At 40.7% G+C, this 24,052-nt stretch overlaps 1 protein-coding gene across 2 annotated transcripts in view; it reads left to right on the forward strand.

Moving 5' to 3' along the window:
* Window positions 1-476: 476 nt before the first annotated feature.
* PCCA (propionyl-CoA carboxylase subunit alpha) overlaps window positions 477-24,052 on the forward strand; it is a 301,944-nt gene continuing 278,368 nt past the window's right edge. For both annotated transcript variants that reach the window (XM_067293647.1, XM_067293657.1), the window contains exons 1-4: window positions 477-574; window positions 8,534-8,611; window positions 12,237-12,284; window positions 12,368-12,436. In XM_067293647.1, coding sequence (XP_067149748.1) covers window positions 488-574; window positions 8,534-8,611; window positions 12,237-12,284; window positions 12,368-12,436 — 282 coding nt within the window. In that variant the 5' untranslated portion in view covers window positions 477-487. The remainder of the gene's footprint in view (window positions 575-8,533; window positions 8,612-12,236; window positions 12,285-12,367; window positions 12,437-24,052) is intronic.

A 24,052-nucleotide genomic window follows, 5' to 3' on the forward strand; every position in this document is an offset into this window, starting at 1 on the left:
ATGCAGCTTAACACAGAGGGGGGATGTATGTACACATGCCAACTTGAGATACACTCCTACAGAAGCTTGCACGCAGCCAGAGTCATGCACAAATGCAGCCCCTGAGGCACACACCCAAGGGCATGCAAACATGTGACCCCAGAAGCATGCATAAAACCAAACACCAACGCGACTCCAGAAGCAAGCACAAATGCAAACACCGAAGCTCGCCCCCAGAGGCGCGTACCCGGGGCATGCACCCAGGCAGACCCCCAGGCGCAGACACGCCGGTGGAGGCGGGGAGGGCGCGGCCCCGCCCCCCGCGCGGCCCCGCCCCCGCGCGGCCCCGCCCCCCGCTCGGCCCCGCCCCCCGCTCGGCCCCGCGCCCTCGCCTGCCCCCGCGCTCCACCCGCCCCCCCCGCCGCGCGCTCTGATTGGCTGCGCGCGGCCCGGCCCGCTGCCGCGCCGGGTGAAAGGGCGGTGGGGCGGCCGCGGCCGCGGCGTAGTAATGGCGGCGGCGGCGCTGTGCCGGGGGGCAGCGGGCGGCAGGCGGCCGCCGGGCCGCGCGATGAGGGCGGTCCTCGCCCTGCTGAAGGTAGGAGCGGGGGTAGGGGGCTCGCGGGCGGGCGGGCGGCCGGCCGAGGGGTCGGTGTTGGGTTTCCTCCTTCTTCCCCGTTCCCGTTGCGATGCTCGGGTCTGTGCTGTGGGGGCAGCTCTCCTCACGGCCGTGTGTGGGGGGGCGCCATGAAAACGCGTGGGGCCGTTATGGGGGGGGGGTGTTCCCCCCCGTGTAAAGGTGTGGGGCCGTTATGGGGAGGAGGAGGAAGGCGCCCCCCCCGTGTAAAGGTGTGGGGCCGTATTGGGGGTGTGTGTGTGTCCCCTCCGTGTAAAGGTGTGGGGCCGTTATGGGGGTGGGGAGGAGGGCAGATGCAGTGTAAACGTCTGGTTTTGGGGGCCTTTGCGAGTGGTGCCCCCCGTGTAAACGTGTGTTGCGGGGGGGCACGTAAAAGCCCGTGGCTGGGCCGCTGGGAGATGCCGCCCTGTGTGTGAATGTGCGGAGCTGGGGCTTTGGGGGGGGGGGGGGTCCCGTACAGCCGCTTGGGGCTGGGGCCGTTGGCGCGGTGGCGGTGCCGTGGCAGTGGGCGGGGGGTGCCGGCGGCGCGGGGGGGCCGTTGGTGGGGGTCGGGAGCCCCGCGCTGGTGCGGGGCGCGGGTGGGCGCGAGGAGCCGGAGCTGTAGCCGTAGCCGGGCGGCAGCGCGGGGCGGGCGGGCTGAGCGCCGGGTGCGCCGCCGGCCTGGCAGCCGCGTTTGAGCGGCTGGAAGGCAGAGCGGTTGCAGTGAAGCTGTAAAAGCTAGGTGCTGGGTTCATGTGCTGATGACTCGCAGCATCCAAGACTCTGGTCCTTGCTGTGGCCTGTCCGTGTATTGCTTGCTCTGACTCTTTTTTAAATCAGTTTGCTGCTGCAGAGGGTTATAGGCTGTTCCTTGTTTCCTCCTTCTCTCTCCCTCTGTTTAGCCAGGGGCTTATCAAAATTTAGGAGTAGAGGATAATTTGAATAGCACTTCAAACCCTGAAGAGTTTAGTTCTATGCTACTTTTATTAGTAAAAGCTTAGCTTCCGGAAAAAAGTTACTATTTTGTGAAAGTGTGTTATCTCTTTCTTCCTTTCTCTCCCCCCATATATTTCCCGGGAACAGGTGTTGCGTTGGGATATAGTTGTAGAGATTCTACCTGCAGATAGTTGCAGATGTTTCAGCTATCCCTTAAAGCTTTACTGTGGAGTCTTAACTGTTATTATTTTTCATGAAAATGACAGAAGGTCATTACAAAACTATTTTTGGTAAAGACCTCAAGCTTCTAGAAAGCTTAATTCCTGAAACTGAGGTGGTTACTTCAAGCTTATATGGTACCTACATTTTTTTCCTCTCCACTTCTACAGATTGCTCTGTGTTAAAGGAAAGGCGAGATTGTTTAGGAAAAGAACAAGTAGCATTATCATATAGTACTGTGTAAAAGACTAAAGATGTTAACTACTAGTTTGTATGTGGAAGAGGTGCAAAATACATCAAACTGCTTACCACAGGAATAATCCATAGTCTCTTCCTGAAACAGAGCATGTGTGAGGAGACCTGCAAGCATTAGCGGAGAAGGGAGGAGTAACTTGCAGAGAATGTTTGCTTTGTGTACCCCTGAGGGTAGTATAGGTTTCTGTCTATAATTGTAACTCCTAAACTGTACTAAGAACTCCTCGTGTGTCTTTAGGGATCCTGTACAACGGATGGCTTGTGTGGCTAGAGGACTACTCAGGCAGGTCATCTTGAGAGGGGATGGGTTGTACTTAAGTATTTTTCCTCAGGAAACTTGCATGGCAAACCTGTTTTGCTGTGAGGGTGTACAGGAGAGAAGCTGCTTAAACTGGGGGGGGGGGGGGAATAAATTTGGGGATGACTGGAGGCAGTGAGCTGGAACTAGCAGAGGAATTGCGCTGTTTCAAAACTTTATTCTTGGTAGCCATATATGCCGGTATGTGTATATGGAAGACTTCTCTTTCCGCAAAATGGTCCAAAGATTCTGATGTCTGCCCTTTGGAGCTTCCCTGTGAAAGGCCTATTTGCCACCTTCCTTTAAATTCTCAAGAATGTGATCTGGCTGCATCAGTGTAAACAATATAAAAATATTTTTACATTAGTGAAAGTGTTGTAAAAATTTTTTATAGCTACTTAATAGCACTTCTGTTATGTAACTGAAGTGATTTTTAGTCTTTTAATATCTTGTGTATGAAACTCACCTTCATGACATTGATGACTCTATGGAAAATATTTAATCAAACTTGAATGGGAATTACTTTCATAGAGCATTTAAACATTTTGCTAACATAGGCAAGTATTTTTACTTAACTCTTCAAACTTTTAATGTGCTTGGGGTTCTTAATAACTTGTGCCAGGGCTAGTAGCTAGTCATCCTTAACTTTTGCTCCCCTTCTGTCAGAAAAGACCTAAGGAAAGTGCAAAAACCCTGTGAACTGGGGGTTCAACTATTTGCTGTGTTCCTAATCTAATGCTTAATGCTTCTGTGTTAGCTTCTATGCAGAACTAGTTCTGTATAGAGTATAACTAAACTGTCAGTTTCTTGAGTGCTTTACACTCTTGGAACTGGGAGAAAAATCTTATGTTGAAAGGAGGCTGTAGTACTGTGTGAGGATGAGATGGATTTTGCTATCGAAACTCTTCTAAGCTGTCAAAAGACTGTTTAAAAGAAAGAAAAGGTGTCAATACTATCTGTTATGAACAGTAAACTGCTGATATAGATTTGTCATCAGTGTGTATAAGTTTTTATTATCAAACAATGTATGGAAAGTTTTTCTGCCTTCTCTGCCCTCATAAGTTTATCTATGCACCCACAGTTTCTAAGTCATGAAAGTGATCTGTATGGTGGGAGCTCCTTGGTCTCTTCTGCATTACATTATTTTTAGCATACTCTTATTCCAGGGAGGTGCTTTTGCCTTTGTTCTTCTGTTGCACGGAAGCATTAGGCCGGAGGGGATAGCAAGGCTGGAATCATTTGCCATTCGTGAAGGCAGTTAGAATGGTCACCAATTTAGACAAATAAACGTAGTCCTACACTAATGGAGTTCAGGGATTGTTTTTAATATTTAAGCTAGAGATTTTAGCATTGATAAGCATACTTAACACAGATCGTGGGTAGAGATTTGTGCTTTTAGAGTTATCTTGCTTTCAGGAGTAGCTGTTTGGATTCTGCAGGCAAAACAGTCATCTACTATGGGGGAATCTTAGTTCTGGAGAAGAGTTAAGAAACTTGGTTAAAGTTTATATAGAATAGAAAATGGTAGAGTAATTCTTAAACAAAATGCTTGTTCTGTATGTTTTTATTTGCTTTTTGTTTTTAGTGTTCAAAACTTGCACTGGTAATTCTTGTATCATTACTATAATGCCATGATTTGTTTCACAGGCTCTAGCCTTACTGGAGCTGTTTAAGCTGCTGCTGTGAGAAATTGTTCCACCTTTCTCCAGCTGCTAGTTCTTGATCATGGGCCATTCCTTTTCAGCTGTCTCTCCCCCCTTATTGTGTCAACACCACTGTTTGAATATCTAAGTAGATAAACTGGACTGAGGAACTGATATGGCTGAAAACATAATTTTCCCACTCCTTGTGGATGTCTTCTCAGCTAGATGTATTTCCTACTCTGGTTCACCACATGACTGTTACATAAACTTCTGTACTGGCACAAGGGAGAACACACCTGGGAGCAGGAATGACTTAGTTTTAAAATATAGCCTTAGGCTGATGGATCTTGTATGTATGCTGTGTTGGCAAACATGAAAATTGATTTTTTTCTCTTAGAATTGACAATGGTTCTCAGATCTGTTAAGAGTGAGAATTGTATGTGTGGTGTAGCTTATAAAACATTGTACTATTTCTTTTTTCTTTTTGAAGTTGGTTCTGCCTGCAGTTAGAGTTCTTGGCTGCCTAGAACTCTCTGAAAGAGTGCAGAAAGAGGGGGGAAGGTATCTGATTAGTGAAAAAATTGGGAAATATTAAGGTTGGTTTCCTGTTTACAAGATTTGTACAATCTTGTATTAGTGATTAGCATTTTCAGCCTTACATATTAAATTTCTTGCAAACACCTGAAAATGTCTGCTTCCTTATATGTTGTGTGTGTACTCTATCTGTAGATACCCAGAAACAAGGGTACCAGCTTAGGTTGAAATTAAAAAGATTTGGGAACATCCGCTGTGTAATCAAAATATTGAAGATATTACAACTTTGTAGTGTTTAAAATTACTCAGAGATATTTATGATTATTGGGAAATATACTGTAAATATGAAGGAGTTATTCCAGTGGTTTCTTAAGGTTTTGAGTCTTTGAAAGCATGGGGGCAGAAGTCTTAGGGTCTCTAGCAGAAGACAATGTACTAGAATATACATTCCTTCCAATATTAACCTTATTAAAGTAAGTGTTGATATTGGATGCTTTCCCTCTCTAAAATCTGGTACTCTGCATTCCAACACAGATGCTTTTCTGCCCAGAAAGCTCAGTAACAATGAGTTATTTACAAGGTGACCTGTAGAGCAGGAAAACTTTCCTTCATGTGGGACAAAAAACTTTAAAACATACATGGTGAGCTGTAAATAATATGAGTTAATTATTTTCTATTTTGTTATTGTGTACCATGGTGTTAAACCACTGGAAGAAGATTCATAGGGTTGTATTGCATCCCTGGAAGGCAGGTTCTCTACCAAGTTTTGAAGCTGCAGTATGTGTGTTATCTGAGCCACGTAAAGAGCATATCATTCTATGAATTACTGTTTAAGTTGTACAAAATTATTTTAAAACTGGTATAATCATTCATTATATATGTATATTTTTATGTGTGTGTATATAATACATGCAATATATTAAATTGTGGTAGTCACTAGCTTGGGACCCTTATAACTAGCATTAGATACAAGTGGACTAGGATGTATTCATCTCATGTTTGTTGTGAACTGACTGTGGGGATCTGGAAGAAAATGACTTATTTGAATGGAGTTAAGGTTTGAGTTCTGGGATTTATGGTTTTGGCCCCCCCACCCCCCCAGCTTCTTGGCTGATTTGGATTGGGCAGTTTCTATGCTGCTTCTCTTAACAAAGTGGGCACACCTGAGCTAGTGTTGAACAAAATAAATAGGAATTGTGCATCAGAGCCTAGTGTTGGCTGTGGAAACCCATTTTGTCTATTTTTCCTGTTTTTTCAATCTCTGCTGGGGGAAGATATTGTTAAAGTCAAGCTAGCTTGGATATGGCTACTGAGATCTGCAGTTGCGCCTGTGTGATGATAGATGCAGTAGATTTTTGAAAGGTTTGCCTACTGTTTGCTGGTAAGCTTCTTGCAAAATGAAGTGACAAACGTCAGCAGTTAAGCTGTGCCTGACTTTTCTTCTAAAGCCTGAGCGCTTGGGAAACTGATTTAAGCTCTCTTCAACTGGAAGGAATTAAAATCCATCTCATCCTTCGCTGAAGAATATTGCAAGCACCACACTGTATGCTGTTTTGAGGATGGGGTTTGGGGAAAGGTTCTGTTGACATCCCTCCCTTCTGTACACTTACATTGTCTTGTTTGGGGTGTGGGTATCCCTACTTTAGTAGATAATTGCTTGAAACTCCTAAACCAGACAGCTAGAGCAATGAGCTAGTAGTCCAATAAAAGGAGTAGGGGGCTCTAGTATCTGGAACTGTTTTGCATAATGACTTCTAGGAGTTGAGATCTAAATCTGGTGCTAGATGAGTGATCCAACTATCAAGGTATCTTGAGTTGTGCAAATCTGGATTGCACTCTTAAATATGACTGGTTATTCCTGGTCTGGGCTTTGTTTTGAGGATTTTTTTTAAATGCAAGGTATAGCTTGAGGCTGTGTGGTTTTGGGAAGCAGCCAAATCAAGAATCTAACTTGAGGGTTAGATTGGCTTGGTGGAGTTGGTGGTTTGAGAGTTGTCTCTGGAGTTTGTAGCTTTTAATGTACCCAGTTATGGACAGAGATTGAGCTTGGGAGCCGGGGGGTAGGTAGCAACTGAGTAGCAGTTTGGGATGGCAATTTTGCAGGGTTTCTTTGTGGTCTTAGCCTTGCATTCTTTACAAAATGTTTGTTTACTTTTAAATACTTATTCAATTGCCCATAGTGGTTAGGAGCAGACTTCTAAAGAGACTTTTCTTGATGTAGATTCTAGTTTAAGCAAGCTCTTAAACCTTAGTGATTTTAGTGGAGCTACTTAAAAAACTTTCCCAAACTGTGAATTAGAGGCACAAATTTCACACCTGAGTAACTCAAGCAATATACATAATTTTAGTAAGCTACCCCACATACATTCAATATGGAGCTGAACCTGATTCTGTAAGTGGTTCTAATCTGGGGGAGGGAAGGAGGAGGTAGGTTTTTTAATACAAATGCATAACTGGATTAGGTTATTTCCCTAAAACATTTTTACATGAAGTCTGTTGAATTTCATAGAGTAAGAACAGAGCTGAGTACAGTTTAATGCTTTTCTAGTTCTCTAGTTGCTTGACAGCTCTCCTCTTAACCTGCAAAGCACACTTTTTATATGTATTCTTCAAGAAAGCGCATAGCTAAGCATCTGAAATCTAATGCTAACTAATTTTCCCATCTTGGCCTTTTTTTTTCTGTGGCACAATTTTTTTGGCTTCTCCTATGCATTCAAAACTAAATAGCTTTGTATAAAAAGTATTTATAAGAAAGTTTAGAGGCATCCCTTCCCACCTTTCCTCCCTCCTCCCCCCCCCATCTACCTGCCAATATTTAGGTTAGCCTCACTGACCTTCCAGAGGCACTTCCTCCAATGGATAATGTTAACTTGAAGACTTTCATTTTGAATGTGTCCTGTATGAGCTTCAGACTATTCATGGTCCCATAAGGACTTCTGTCTACTGTGTCTGAGAGGAGAGGGATTGTGTCTGCTTAATGTCATGCACTCCAGAGCAAAATACTCTTACTGCTATACCCATCCTTGCCCCTTCTTCTGACTGGATCTGCATCACAGTACACAGTCATTGAAGCTATAACTGTCCTGCCATAAACTTAGAGTAATGACCAACTGATTGCTGTAATTGCACCTGGCAGAAGTCTGTCCTTAACTGTATCTTCCTTCCTGCATGTTCATGACTGTTATGAGACAGGCAGCTGATTTCTCCAACCTTTTATATAAATATATGCTTCCTTACGTAAATTTTTTGATCTCCTTTCCAGTGGAGTAGGCGTCCATCTCTTTTTTATTTTTTTCTTACAGGAGAGCGTTTACCTTCTACTAAGCTTCTTATTCAGGTCTCTGCAACCTCTGCAGTTTTTTCAGATGGAGTTGACCAGTTCTGACTTGGAACAATTGCCCATCGTTGCTATTTTGTGCTTCCTACTAGATAAGGCAGTACTCAGTATTAAGTTTTTTGTAGTCTTTTTCATTCCACCTGGATGAGCAAATGTAGTCTTCCCTGCACCCTCTATCTGTACTGAGGTAACTTTAAAGTGCAATCTTTCCCTCAGACCAGTGTCATTATGGAGTTGTGGTGGGAAAGGCTGGGAGCCAAACTGACATCTAAAGTCTGTTCTGCTCTTGCTTTCTGTACTGTCCAGTGCATTATGTGCTCTATCCTCAGCAGTTTCCTAGCAGTGAAGGCCGCCTTTCCCCCTCCCTGATGTGTACGCACATATGCATGCATGCTCATTTGAGAACTCATTGGTCAGGTGTTTCTCAGAACTAGATGGAAGGAAAGAAGATGTCATAGTGGAGAGTTTGTTAAAAAATAATGTATACTTAAGCTAGTGACTTTTACCTGGGCCTTCTAAATTGTCCTAAGTTACTGTTCACTGGGTGTGTGCTTAGGGGGAGCAGATCCTTCCATCCACTTGGGGGTGGGGGGGAATGGAAAGAGGGGTAAGGAAGGTTATAGAAGAATTTCCTCAAGATGTCAGTATGTGAACTGTTTATGTCTTAATGGAATACTGTAGGAGGAGAAAAAATGTTTATCCCTCTCTTTTGTCTATAGTGTGAAATGCTCTGTTCAAGATGGTGTCTTGTAACTTCATGTCGACTATATTCAGTTGTGCATGATCCAAATGAAAAGGTAAGTAGTATTGTGCATGTTCTGTCTCTTCTCTAACATGCTACTGTACCATTAACTTCTGACTGTTAAAGTTATTTACTTTCTTCCCTGTTCTGCTAGCACTAGTAGTTCTCCTAGTACAATCACTGTACAGTTACTGGTTTAGTGGTATGTTTTCTGACATTTTTTAGGCTAAAAATGTTTCTCTTGCAGTATGTTTGCCAAGATTGGGTAGTGCTTCAAGTGTGTGTCTTAAAAGGTTGGATAAATGATCATCAGCTTAGGAAAGTTTCATGCTAGCCTGAACATGTTATAATTTCAAACAACTATTCTTAATGTTTTGCAAATGTTTTGCATGGTGTAGGAGCTGTAGGCTTGTTAAAACATCTGGAAGCAAGATTAGCCAAAAGCTTTCCTAAAATTGATTATGCAGTAGTGACAGCATGATTGTTAGATGATGTAATGTACCTTGTCCAAATCTGATTTCGCTTACACTTTTGTGGGTGTGAGAACTTGTTTAGAGCTTGGATAAAGATGGGACTTTTAAGGCCTGTAGAGAATAGTAAATCTTCATCTTGGAGGAGATTGCTGGTTTGTTGGAATTTTCTGTGTGGCTCACTGACTCGTGCAGTAGCAATCTCAACTTACAGCTACTAGCCAAGAAAAACTTTTCTGGTGGGAGATTGTCTTGGCATGGCCTCTAAAGTAATATACTTGGAAAAATAGTGTGGCTGGAGGTGTTCTAGTATAAAAGGGCAAGAATGGCGCTTTAGGACTAATACATTCACCCATATATACCAGTGTAGGAGCAATTAACCAGGAGTGAAATGGTATTAGAAAACAGAGGGAAAAACAATATGTACCTAGAACTGTGGCTTAACCCCCCCCCCCCCCCCCCGAAATTAAATTTTGACTTCTCTAAATGCTTTCTTCAGGCTTAAGGTCTTTGCTGGATCAAGGTTCTGTTTCTTTCTTAAAGGCATGATTGTTGAGACAATGAAATTGGGTCTTTGGCCTCTTCACTGGAAGTCATTTCATTTCATGCAGTGGCTAATAGAGATGGTTCAGGCTCTTTCCTGCTTTCTTCCTTTGCTGCCTCCTCCACTGTTTTTGTGGTGATCAGGCTATCATACAGAACTTTTATAGCTAATTAGTAGAAATGACATATAGAAATACTGCATATTGCTCAAAAGCAGCACATGATTTTTTTTTTCTTACCAGACTTCAGGCTTGTCATCTTTTGACAGCAGGAGCACAAGAATCCAGTCTCTTCCTGTCAGTGTCTTTATTGCAGAACTGGAAAATTAAAATAAATGTCAAATCTTAACATATTCATACTGACAGTCTTATCCTGCAACTTGTGCTTGATCAATAAAACATCTTACAATGCAAAAAACTAAGTAGATAAAGTATTTGAAGAGTTAAACTTTTCAATGCAAAGTATTATGAGAGCTTTTTTTACTCCCCCTAAGCCTTTGTGCCTAAAAGCTTCAAGTGCTTAGAATGCTGAAATTTAGACTTGGTAACAGTTTCAGTGTGTTGAAAATCTTTCAGTTACTTCAGTGGGTTTTGGACCAGGTCCCCAGCTGAAAAAGCTCTCCAAATAAATTGCCAGCTCCTGTGGTATTCTTACTGTTTGTACCTCAGATAATTGAACTTGCTCAAGGATATTTAGGATCCAACTTTGGAGTGGAGTGTAGGTGTGCCTGTGTACTAGGCAGTGGTATGTCTTTCTCAGCAGATCTGGCTGAATTTACGTACAGGCTTGCTACAGCTCTTATCTTAGAGGATTTCTATCATTTCTGTATGCTATTACCACATGGTAACATTTTTTTTACTGGTCATGTGATGCCAGTTCAGCCCTGACTTTGAAGAAGTAAATTGCTTTTGGTTAAGGGCACCTTGGGTAGATCTGTTTGGGATATGGGAGCAAACAACAATATAGTGCCTTAGCTTGCCTGTAACAATTGCCGTGGTGGTGTTTGCAGTTCCTTCCTCTCCTTTACCCCCCCTCCCCATTTACTAATGGCCACAGGGTAACAAACAGTTTTATAGTTGCTGTTGCAATACTGCTGCCCCCCAAAACCACATGAAAAACAGATGGTGGTGTTTGTAGGGAGGGAGATAGCCATTGAATGTCTTAAGATATAGTTTGATAAACCTTATTTGGTACAACTGCAGGCTGCCCCTGAAGGGGGGAGGCCTGCTGGCTCCCTATCCTGTTTCTGATTTGGAGTGTGGGAGGCAGAGTGGGACTGTTCGATCAGCATGTTGAACTGATGAGTCCTGAAGCTGCATTCCTGCTAGGTTTGATATGAGGAAAGCAGTGGGGGTAAGTGTAGGGCAGGACTGACCCTTTCAGTGGCAGCCTTTATCCGCAGCAAAGCAGGTGCAGTATCAAAGTGCACCCATCTATTTAGCAGGGAGGCTGATGGCAATAATGCTTATTCCCAGCAATGAGGTTTCTATGCTGAGCAACTCTGTTCCTTTACCACCCCCTTTCTTAATGGGAAATTTGTCTAGGGTATAAGGCTGACTGGCCTGTGATGGCTTGTTATGCCCTCCTTTCAGTCATGATAGGAATGTTGAAGGCCTATTTGCAGTGTTAAGTGCACTTCAGTGTGAAAGGTGACGGGATTTCAGAAATTTGCTGATTTGATTTGCTGTTTTCTTGCACTGTGGCTGCTACTTAATACTGAGTGAGTAACAGGTTCATGATGGCAGTGCAGGAGTTTGCTAGGTCCTCATGTGAGGCTTAGCTATGAAGAAGGGCAAGTCTAGGGCATATCTCTACAGAGTGGAAGTTTTGATCTTTCCATGCCCTAGGCAGAGAGGAACCTCTCCTCATTTGAATGTCATTTAAAAATCTCCCAGGGTAGACAAATACTGTATTCCAGATCTGTGCTGGTTGGAGGCACTTGACCCCCAGGTACCTGTCACCATTCTCCAACTAGAGGTAAAGTAATCTAGTTTTAGTTTATACAGGCATTTTTCCCAAAGCAAACTTGGGAGCTCTCACAGGGACACTGGAATAGGAGAACAGTCATGGCAGTTCCTAACAGAACGATATTAACATCAGCATGGGTGTTTGCTGTGTGTCTAACCCACAGTGTAATTATTTTAAATATGTTTTTCAGAGTACCGCCCTAACTTGTAAGGAGTTTGTGGGGTCCTTCTCTTTGTGTAGTAGAAAAGAGCAGAGACGTATAGAGCAGGGAAAGTATGCCTTCTTTGAATATCTTCTGTGTCCAAATCATGGAGCTCAGGGACCTTCTGGGTGTTGAGGGTGTTGCTATGTATTTGACAGTGCTCGTGAGTCTCTCTTCCCTGAACTTGACTCTTTCTCAGAACCTCTGCAGAGTTCTAGTTTCTGCACTGTGCATAGTAAGGAGATCCAGGGAATGCGGGTGTCAATAGTCAACACCTTTTTGTTTTTTCTGAACCTGTGTACATGCCAGGTAGATTTGGTATAGCATACTGCTTATGCTATATCATTTGTTAAATCAGCAGAACCTTTTAGCAGGTGATCTCAGAGTCAACCAATGTTTTAGTGGAAATGGAGGAGAAAAGAATGCCTGTTTCTGAAGGGAAAAAAAACTTATCGTTTGTTCATCTCTCAAGGTTCTTACTGTTCTTTTCCCTTCAGACTTTTGAAAAGCTCCTTATTGCCAACAGAGGGGAGATTGCATGCCGAGTAAGTATATAATCTTCTGAGATTTTTTTTTCTTAACCTGCTGATAATTTAAATGTTGATAATTGTCACTTCTCCTATGGCAGGTCATCAAAACATGTAAGAAGATGGGAATTAAAACAGTTGCCATATACAGTGATGTTGATGCCAGTTCTGTAAGTACTGCTAACATGAATGCAAATGGTAGATGGGACTTAACTAAGTCTTGTTGAATTACCATTATGCAGGCTTGTTTACCATAATGGGCATGTTGGTAATTTTGAAGCATCTTTGTTTATGTCCATTCCTTCTGTGAAAGGGGAGATGCCAAGGGAGGGAGGATTAGTCAAATATATAGTATGGTTTTTGTGTGAACACTTTTGTATTTTGCCCATAGAAACATGTTATCTTGTTGTTTCCTTCTTTCCCTGGATTAAACCAGACAATAAAGCTATGATAGTTGATAGATATGTTGCTCTATGTGCTAAATAACAGTGGCAGTGAAACCTGAATTTTGTTTTGCTAATGGGCACAAGAAAAGCTAATAAAAATCATTCCATACTTTCATATAAATATGGAGAAGATAGAAGTGGGCTTCCTACTGGGTTTGCAGGCCTATAAACTGGTTAACATTTATAGCTATGGATATAATATTGCTTGGCCTCTCTGAGTTTTTGTTTTAAGAATGGATTCTGGGAGATGGAGAACTTGGCTTAAGTCCCTCCAGTGCCTGGAACATGTAAGTCATTGTCTTCCCCTTCTCAGAAGAATGTGCTCTCCCACCAAGTGTGCTGAGCAAGCCTGCTGGAGGTGTTCTGTTTGATAGAGATACGGGGATGGCTTGAACAGCCACATTGCAGGAGGGTGGTAAAATGGCTGTCTAGACAAGTAAAGTACTTAGCACATGCCCAGCCCTACTCTCCCATTTTCAGATCTTGTAGTCTCCTCTCTAATTTGTGTTATTTTTTAGAATTTATTTAAATCAGTCATCAGCAAGAATAGGAAGACAACTTCCTTTGTGCTTTCTCTGAGTAATGGAAAAGGAAGTAGTCATACTTGCATATACTCTAGTCACTGACTAGAGAGAACATCTTATTCCTTGCTTGCAGCAATTGCTACAGTGGAAAGGATTGGGGGTGCCCCTGCGGCCTGGGAGAGCTTGTCTGAATCTGGAAGAGAGCTGAAACCCTGTGTTATGATTTACTGAAAGAGGTCCCTCAGACAAGCTCTGAGGGGGGAAAAAAAGTATGTTTTATGAATGATAGGACTTGTGAATATAGGTGATGAGGTGCTCAGCGCTTGAAAAACTGAAAAGCATGATTTGTGGATTCTGTGGAAGTTTAACTATGAGAACTTAGGTGTTTTCAGAGTTAAGTGATAGCTGAGAACTTCAGAATTGGAGTTTTGGACTTTGGCAGTGCTTTTATGTGTGCTTTCGTGGTTTTATTTCTGCCTGACCTGCTCAGGTCATATAGATAGGTAGGCAGAGCAAGGGACTGAAACTGGGTTTTCTGAGACAAAGGGGACAAATGCCTTACTGCTGAATTCCTATGCCAAGTAATTCTTCCTGAGGTGAATGAAGAGTATGCTTGGTCTGGATTTCAACTGGTAGCCATAACTGGGAGAGAATAGTAGCTTGTGGATGCTCAGTGGACTGTGAAATGAGTTCTTAATAGATGGGTGTCAGGCATCATGATAAATTCTAATTTTCTTGGAAGCCAGGGGTTAAGTGGATATGAATACAAACTATTCTGTATGATGTGTGATCCCTCTAGTAAAACTCTGAAACATGTTAATGGGTACTTGTATTCCTTCTTATGTATATAGTGTCTGTTAGGATAAATGTGTTTACTGTTTAGCAGCACTATGTAGCCCTGTTCACTGGCATGAATTCATTTTGAAAATAGACCGAAATGCTATTAAAAAAATTCTTTCACAAGTCCATAATGGACTTAAAAAATGAATTGCTGCACTTCTCTTCAATGGATCTAGATGGCTTTATATTTAGTGTAGGGATACTCCTATGAACTAGAGAATATGGAAAATCTGAAAGTAGAAAGTAAAAACCAAGATCAAAGAACATAAGGGAAAGAATTATAGAAAAAATACAACACCTGACCTTAGGGAAGGGAATACAAATACTACATGACAAAGAAAATTGAAAATCTAATAGTTACTCTGCTTCAGTCTGTGATGTTGTCTTAGCTTTAACATCCATGTAAGGTTTTTAGCACATAATAGTTCTTAAGAGAAAAGAAATTCAAGCTGTTATCTCAGAAATGCATTAATGTATTCAGAACAGTTCATAATGATAACATTAGGTGTGTTAAATGCCAGCATTTCATTTATCGACTAGAGATGAGGCTCTAATATATACTATGGGGGTGCCAGCTTAGCCCCTGGACCCTTTCTTAATGACCAGTAGTAAATCTAGCTGCACAACCCAACGATTAGCTGTGTGCTTGAAGAAACTTGAAGTATTTAAAGGAAAATGAAAGGGAGTAGGTTATGTGAAACACTGTTCTGTGTGCTTAAAATATGGTGGTTGTACTATAACAAGTCTAAGCTACATCTATTAGAGCAAAAAATCTAGCTTATGTCTACTACATCCTTTAATATCTTCCTTGGCTGCTTGCAATGGGAAATAGTTTGACTATTTTCTGTGTGAATGACTTGGATATCTCCAGTTGTTCGTTGTTTGTGTGAATGACCTGGCATTTGAATCGTTGCTTGTGACTGCCAGTCCAGATGATCTGGATAGATCAGTCCAGAGGCCAAATTCTTTGAGGTGTAGCTTATAAAGTAGTGACAAAAATGCTTCTGCCAGTGTTGTTCATTTCTTTTCAGGCTCCATCAACAGGTACGTTTTTGGTTATTCCAGTGGTAGCAAGATCTCAAACCTTTTGAAATCCAACTTGAGAGCTGATGCAACCTGCCAGATGAGCCTCTGTCTCCACCTGGGAGAAATGTAATTAGGAGAAACTTGTTCACTTAGTGATGGGGTGCTGTAAAAAAAAAATTGTGAACCTCTTTTGATTCAAACTTAATGGACTAGCCAGACTTCTCTTCAAGACTTCTTGTATTGCTAAAGCAATGAATGTCATAGAAGCTAGTCTGGTGATGGCCATTCGACCAAAGGCAGGAATAAATGTAAAGGTATGGTGTTTGAATGGTCATTCATCCCAAAGCTATTTGAGTCTTTACTAAAAACAGTGGGATGTGGGTTTAAGTGATTAGAAGAGTAGGGATAGTTTGCAAAAATTGATTTAGATTAAGATGTTTACAAATAGGATGAATTGGAATAGGTAAATTTTCTATTTAGAATCTAGAGTATACTTTGAGATGTAATAGCCCCTTATATTATCTTTGTAGCTACTTGCTAAAAAATGGACAGTCTGATCTTCTTGATACTGATTTTTACAAATAACTTTAAAAGACATATCTACAAGCCAGAGGGCTTTCCTTTCTGTCATACTGGTTGAAAACAGAAATGAAATTGAATCAGGGTTCCTTTAGTGTGTCTAGTACAGGGAAAAATAAACAGCAAATATCTAGCGATTCAGACTCTTCCTTTGGCATGAAGATAAATATGCTTAAATAATGGATTTGATACTGAGCATAGCTAAGGAATATTTTGTATATGAACTTCTGTCTTTACTTGGGTCTTAACAGTAAGATATAAATAGGCTGCAGGTAGAAGCTGGAACTCTAACTGCACTATTTTTATCAAAGCAAGCAATAAAGAGTGAATTATTTGAATATGTAAGAGGTCTATTGGTACCATCATTTTCTCTTCCACTGAGCAACAGTAGCTTCTAATATCTTTCCCATCCATTGTCATATGCCTAAATGGCCTGAGCAGGGTTATCTGCTGGTGTTTTTGCATGGTGGTGGTGTACATAGTGTCTCAAAACCTTGGTCTTTGAATCTTGAATATACTTCTGCTTTTTTCCTCTAGAAGTCCATGCAAATAATAGCTTAAAACACACAGGTTTTGGTTTGGGTGTAAGTTTATGATTTGGATTCTTTGAGTTAGAAATAAGTGCTGGATTGTACTGAGTACAATGTCTCTAGCTAAGTAGGACCATGACCTGTTAGATTTAAGGTCCCGATCTTACAAGTCTGATGTGGAAACAGATCACTGCAATAGTTATGTTCTGTTTTGGTACACCAGTCTGCCTGCACGGAATTAGGGAAGACAGAAAGCCTATGCTCTGGCAAGTCTGAATAAACATGTAAGGCTCACTAGTGAATAATCTTATCCTAGAGCTTTTTGGGAAAAACTCACTTTTGAATTCTTATCTATTGAATGTTAACTTTTTATTTTTTGCAATGTTAAAACTCACTGAAATCCTTGGAGTTTAGCGTTGAATGGAAGGGGTTGGAATCGCTGAAGTACATATAGACCTTCAGTGAAACTACTTAATTTTTCTTGTTCTTTCTCCATTTCTGTGGAACACAATGGCAGATATCTTGAGTATGCTGCTATTAGAACAATATTCATTTTGCCATATTATACATGTTAATGAAAGGTAACTGGAATATAACATTACAAAACAATTTTGATTTCAAGAAATTAAAATTTTGGTAACTGTCATGAGCTGGAAGCAGCAGAAGGAATTGTTATATATTGGGAGTGTGGAAAAAGTTGTGAATGTTCTGATGAGAGCTGAATAAAGCTTACCTCAGAAGGGAAATACAAAGAACAAAATACTTCTTGGTGCACTTAATTTTAAAAATGGCCAAAGATCTGAAGGATTTCTGTAGGTTATAAGAACAAGAATTAAGACAGTAGGAAGGGAACATTAACACAGTTAAGGTAGGTGATGTAAGGGATTTTTGGGTGTTTATGTAGTAATGCAAAGTTATGAGTAACTGGAAAATTATTTATGCTATGGAAGATAAGTTCCTGCTTTAACAAGTGTCTTGAAATAGAATCAGTGTGGTGGGGGAAACAGTTTGACAAAATGTCTACTGTGAAACCCATGGTGATTAAAGTTGGTCATGAGGTACTGAATATGTACAGAAAAGTAGGTCATAATGGATGCTTTTTAGGGTCTTGAAACCCATGGCTAGCATCTTTTATTAAATCAGTTATTTCAGAGAAGCCCAGGAAAGAATTGTTGTAAACTAGTCAAAATGCTGTTTTTCATTTAGAGTTCAAAATATGAAAGAGTAGTTCATCACACTTGGGTAGGTAAAGTGGGGAAGGATCAATAGAATTTGGAAATTTTGTTTTAATTAAAACATCTGGTGGAGTTATTTTTGGGGTGAGAAAACAAGCAAGGAAGTTTCAGCTGAAAAAGAGTAATCATATGTACTTTTCCCCCCTGAACTGATTGGAACAGAGGGTTAAGATGAAAGAGCCTCCTCAACCATAAGTATAACACTGTTGGTGCAAACATTGTTGAGGAGAACTAGAGAGCTATTGTAATGCCTAATGTAATCAGCTAAAAGTATGATAAATGAAGAACAGGCTTTCACTAATTGGATCTGAACAAAAGGTATAGCATAAAGCAGTGAATGAGATATAATTTTATTTGGCATTTTTTAACACAGCAGGGATTCTATAGCCATATGAAGTAATGAACTATAAATGACAAAAAATCCCATGGGAAAGTAATGTAAACTACTAAAACTTTATGGAGTATGGGACAGCTGGTTATACCTCTTTAACATATTTTTTTCTATGAATCACTTACAACTTCAGGTATTATTGTATTAAAAGGCCTTAAAAATAGATCTATCCAATGTTTAACTTTTGCAAAACATTGCCTCGTTCTGCTGGGTAATATAGAACTGAAAATGATACGAATGCTTTTGATAATGTAAAACTAATTGCATGGAATTCAGCTCTCCTGTAGGAACCATAGTCTTCTAATAAGATGAGTGATGGAAAACAGAATACATCAAATGACCTAGAAATGGAAGGTCTATGGTCTTAAGTTTATTTTTTCTAGGCCTGAAGTCTGAGGCAATATTTCAGAAGAAAGTGGGAAGAATAAAAACTTTTAAGGATAACTGCAGAGCTGTTTAAGCTTGTCAGCCGTTATACCAAGACTACATTGAGCAGAATAAATTTGAGTGAACAAATTTTGCTTTTGACTGAAACAATAAAAGAACTAATTTTGTTGATGATTTTCCTACAACTTAATGGGTTGCTGTCAGGTTCTTTTGTACTTAAGAAATCTAGTTGGTAAAAATAAATATCTTGGGGGAATTTGGTTATGTTTTCATCTAGAAAACTTACTTTTTTGAAAAATGGAAGCTTACACAAAGTGAGCAGCTATCTTTGGTAACTAGCTCACAATTATAGAGGTCTTAGTAAATGAGAGTTTGGACAAACTTTTTTCTTTTTTTTGCAGTTTATTTTTTTAAAAATGTATGAAACTTTCTTCTATCATCTGCTACGAAACTAGAAATTCAAGCATTTTGGCTCCATTGCCTGCCAATGGCTCTTTGGAAGCTTGTGTTTTGGATAACCTGAGGAGAGATCTAGCTCAAGTACTTATATGAAAAGAAAATTTTATTTCAATGCATTGTTTAAATACCTGATTCCTAGACTAGCACCTAGGATCTATAGAATGGGCTCTTTGCTTCCACGTACAATATCTGGAGAAATTCACTTTAAGATGTGCAGAATAGGAATGTGCAAAATAGGAATGTGCCAAAACAAGCCAAGGAAATACTGGGGACAGGACTGCAGTTGGTGTTCTGTTCTTCCTTCAGTGCTTAGGTTGTTTACTTGGCTTTGAAGATGTTCCTATGCTACAGCTAGGACCGTATCCTAACAAAGACATTTATTTTTTGTTTCAAATGCAGGACAGCACAGTGCTTGTTTTTTATAAGCGGTGGTAGAGGTGATGTTACTGTCCTGTCCTGTTGCCTTACCCAGTGAACTACTGAACATTGTTCCAAAGCGCAGGAGATGTAGATGGTGGTCTTTCTGTAATGACTCAAGTACCTCTGTGGACGGAGCATCCTTTTGTTCAAAATTGCATCTAGCCTGCCAAGAGCAGTCTGCTTTTGCTTTTAAAACTGTGCCATTGCTTCTAAGTTGAGTAGGTGAGTGGGAGGGACTGGCAATGAGCAAATATTCAAGTTTTATTGGCTGTGAGGAGGAATGCAAGCATGATCTGCAATTTTAGAAGTTGGGGGCTCATCAGGGCTTGAAAGTCCTAAAGTTTCAGCCACTTGCCAAAGACTGGGCATGCATTTTATCCAGTGATTAGATGGTGTGAAAAGCATATATGACCTTTGGAACAGAGACAAACACCCTTAGACCTTGTGTAGTATGAAATGGATAAGTGAAAGTGTCACTTTTGCTGGAGTTCTGACTGAAGCTGCAACACTGATTAGGAGAGGAAGGAGGTAGCATGGTTTAAGTATCATACTGAAAACTCTTCTGGGGATATTTTCCCTGAAGGTGGGAAATGTGCATTGGAAGGAGGGAGCTGAACCCAGATCTTCTGACCTTTGTGGGGAGGATTATTCAATTGCCAAGTTGATTTGAAGGATTACATGGATTTAGAACTCATTTCTTAGCACAAAGCTCATTTGGGAGAAGTCACTGTTATCAGAAAAGGTGTGCTGAATTGTCCTTGGGGTAGGCAAATACAAGAGTCAAGTCAATCCCCCCTAAATCAGTCATGACTAATCTAGGTGCTCAGTGCTATGGAGACTGAAGCAGTGGTTCTGTGGCTGTTGAAGGCTGTCTGTTAGTGGGTAGTGCAGAGCAACAGAAGTGTGTAGAGTGCAGTGGTTCCTGCTGAAGACCCAGTGGCCTTGCTAGTCTGCTCTTTAGCATCTCTTTTGGAATGGCTCTAGTCTGGTGCTGTGGACTTGGTGCCTGCCAGTGATGGTTTAGTATGCTGCTGGACTGCATCTTTCAGTTGAGTTTTGCCTGAAAGGAATCCAGTTTGTACTTTGAGACAGCTGTGTGGTGCAAACAAATGTAAGTGGGGATGATTGAGATTGCCTTCAAAAAAGCACTCCTGATCTGAACTTAAATGCTAATGTAGACTCACCCTAAGCTACTGTAACTACTGGCTTGCATGGGCCCTTTCTTGTTCTAGCCTTTCTGTCCTTGTGCTGAGCTATTTCAGTGCTAACACTCCATACACCTTATTTTGTCAGGTTAGTTAACATTCTTCTATTGATTTAGTAGGCTAAAATAATTCAGTGCAATGTCTGATGGATGCTGGAGCCATGTACAGAGGGAAGATGAGTGGGAGTAGGACAGCCAGCTTCTGTTGTCTTGCAGACTGCAGTGCTTTGACACTGTACCCAGAGCATTTGGTGTTCAGGCACCTCAGTGTTAAACCTTAGAGTCTAGGCCATAGGCTGAACATGACTCAAGTCACTTATTTTCACCAATTCTGAAGACTTGCTTTGTTTTTTTCTTGGGGAATAGAGGGAGAGCAGGCAGTTCTTTTCTTTGAAACCAAGAGTTGTTTGAGGACACTGCCTGAAGTATTAACTATCAATGGCTGCTGCTAACAAAGTTGGCTCAAACCTGCTGCTTTTTTATTACAGTGAACTGTCTCAGAATGCCAAGTGTGTGCCTGTTATGGTCCATTTTTTGTGTTAATCTGTAGTTCTTTCCTGAGATGGGTTGGTAGATGCTATATGTAGTGATTTTTATGGAAATAAACACTCAGTGTGACCAAAAAAAGAACTATTATGCTATGTTCTTCTGTAAGAGAGATTGAGGGGAGAAGTGCTCTCCTGCTCTTCAGCAGCATGCTTTCCTGCTGCCTCCTTCCCCCGTGGAGATAAAAGCTGAAGATCCTTGAACCCCATCTCCTTTGAGACAGCTGGAATGTCCTGTCTTTTTTCTGACTTCATCCTTCCCCCAGTTCTTCAGTACCAGCTGTTTCACTGTGCAGATCCACTTCTGTTGCCCTTGTGGCTTATATTGTCCCAGCTCTGCTATTTGCTGTCAGCTGTGGTTGTGGGAATTCAGGTAGGATCTGTTTTCAGGCAGTGTTCATGAACAGTACTGTAGTACTATAGTACTGTTCATGTAGAACAGTTGGTATTCCCATCTCCTTTCTTATCAGGGTGGGTGTAAGGCATATACAAACACTGGTCAGCGGGCGGCGCAGGGCTTGTTTTTCATTGGCTATTGGGACTCTTTCCAGGCTGAGATGGGCCAAAGGTGGAAGTCTTTTTTTGTGAATAATGTTCACAGGCTCTTACACCCAGCTTGAGCTGATCTAGGGCTGTGTAGAGTTAGTTCTCTTCCCCTTCTTACCTTCCTATCACTTGTGTAACTGACATTTTTGTTGGCTCCACTACATGTGCAGCCTTGTGGTAAGTTGATCAAGGCTGCCTATCTTCTGAAAACAATGCAAAAGAAGGAAAGAAGCTTGGATCAGTAAGCTGATGTGACTCACTGTGTAGCTTCATGAATGCTAGAGGTAATGCAAGAGTGGTATTGAGGACACATGGTTGGGGATAGGGACAGAGGAGAGTTTCTGATTTCCTTTTGAGAGACAGTGTGGGTTTAGTGGCTTAAGTCAGTGTGAGCCTGAATCCTTGATACTCATTTTCTTCCCTGATCTATTTCTCTAAGCCTCCAGTGGTGGGGTATGTCATGGGACTACGTGATGAACTGGATCAGAAAGTTTGAGTCATCTTAAATCCTTGTAAGGAGGGTTATTTTTAAAGCCAGATACTTTCCTTGATTGTTAACTGTGTAGCTTGCCAGTTACAGGATGTTGTGAGGGCTGTTGCTTGACAGGCTGTGGTTCCACAGGTGTGATCCTGGTGCTCTTTTTCAAGGGAGAGATGTCAAAATAGAAACTAAATTCTGTATTAGTTGCCTGGAAGATGAAAAAAATCCAGACTGGATATCTGGAACAAAGCGTGAAAGTGCAGGAGAGGGATAGAAATGCAATTTGTGGGAACAACTGATTGGCATGAATACATGCATCAGTGTACGCATTGTTTTATGGGTGTTGTGGTTTTAGGATATGCGTTCTTCCTGGCTCTTGAAGCAGCTGTCTTTCACATGTTTGCAGCAAGATAGCACTATTATTTAAAAACATGAATTTCAGATTATTCTTTCTGTTTTAATACCAGTGAATTGTCTGTAATGAGTAACGAATGTCCTTTGATAGTTAAATTTCAAATATATATCGATCTTTAAAACAAAAACTTTGCTCTATCCTCCAAGCTTGTCTTGTACAGATGAAAAAACAGGAGGAGTAGGATGATCATCACCTAAAAATCATGTTCTTACCTCTGCATAAAATGTTGTTAATGTGAAATCAGTGTGGCAAAATTTGTCACATTCAATTTCTTAGAATGAGTGGACTCTAAGTTAAACTTGGAGGTGGTAGGCCAGCATCAAACTATGAAACATAAATACCCATGAAAAGAGAAAAATCTAAAATTGAATCTAAATGTTGTCAAAAGTTCTTCAGTTTAAGTGACTGCTTTATGTATAAATTATTTTTCACTTCCACTTTTCTAGAGACAAGATACCCTAGATAATTCAAGGAAAATGAATAAGGAAATATTTCATATGGGGAGAGGGAAAGGTGTTTATTCAATTATTATGCCTGCATACATATGGATGTTATACTGTCAACTGGACTGATCACAGCTCATAACTGTATTTGTTCCTTAAATGGGATATATTACTAGGATCAAAACTAAAATTTCTAGCTATGTGATCATGGGGTGACAGGAAGTGTTCTGAGTATGCCTGAATAACCAAGGACAGTGAGTAATCATGTAGGATTTAATCTAAATTTGTTTCTTGTGCTGTAATAGGCCTTAAAATATCAAATGGTATGATAAAACTTTTATTTTATCCTGGTAAACTTTTTCTTATGCTTTGATCAACTAAAGTGATAAATATTATGGCACATCTGACCTTTAATTTAGTGCTTGTCTTTTAGTGTCTGGCTAAAGCTTCATGTTTGCAGTTAGCAAAGTTTGCTTTAGCTCAGAGTGGTCAGCCTTTGAAGCCTGATTTCAGATCCTCATTGCGAATTACTGTAACAATTCTGCTAAATATTATTGTCAACTGTAAAAGCTTGAAACTGCATTCAAAAAGGAGTTTCTGAAACAGTTTACAGCTCTTTCTTGGTTATTTTTCAGGATGGAGTTACATCCTGAAATATTTAACAAAAAGTAGCACTAGATTGGCTATTTTTGATTTAAAAACAACAGCAACAAACCCTCTCATGCTTCTTGTTTACCCTAATTTAGGGGACAACAGGAGTCTGAGTAGTTGCTGTAAAGTAATAACTATACTTAGTGCTGTCCTGGATTGATAGATGTGTGTGTATTTTTTTAGATAAGCCTATATTTCTTTTCAGTTTGTCTTCATCTTACTGTGCTAATCAAACAGTGCTCTGAGTTTCATTTATTAATACTTAATTGGATGTATGCTATTGTGTGAATTACTGCAGCCTCTTAGTAGCTAGTGTTTAGTATGCTGGTTGCCTGTTGACCTTTAATGTACTCTCCTTGAAAGGTAGGACAAGATTTTGTAACTCTTGTAGGCAGTTCTTAAAGCTAAACCTTTTTTAATGTGGACTTAGCTGTTGATAAACTTGTGGCACACTGCTTGTGGAAGCATGCCATCTTCCTTGTCTGTTTTCTGTAGTAATGGAACATCACTTCCCAGGAAGCATGTCTTTAAGATTGACCTTTTATAATTCTGTTCTCATCCTTTTTTTCCATGTGTGGTTTCCTGAAGCATAACAAATGAATATGTAAAGCAGCCACAGATTCAGTGTGGCACTGGTGGTACCTGTTGGGGGCAGTGAATGATA

The sequence above is a fragment of the Apteryx mantelli genome, chromosome 1, assembly GCF_036417845.1.
Source record: "Apteryx mantelli isolate bAptMan1 chromosome 1, bAptMan1.hap1, whole genome shotgun sequence".
Lineage (NCBI taxonomy): Eukaryota > Metazoa > Chordata > Aves > Apterygiformes > Apterygidae > Apteryx > Apteryx mantelli.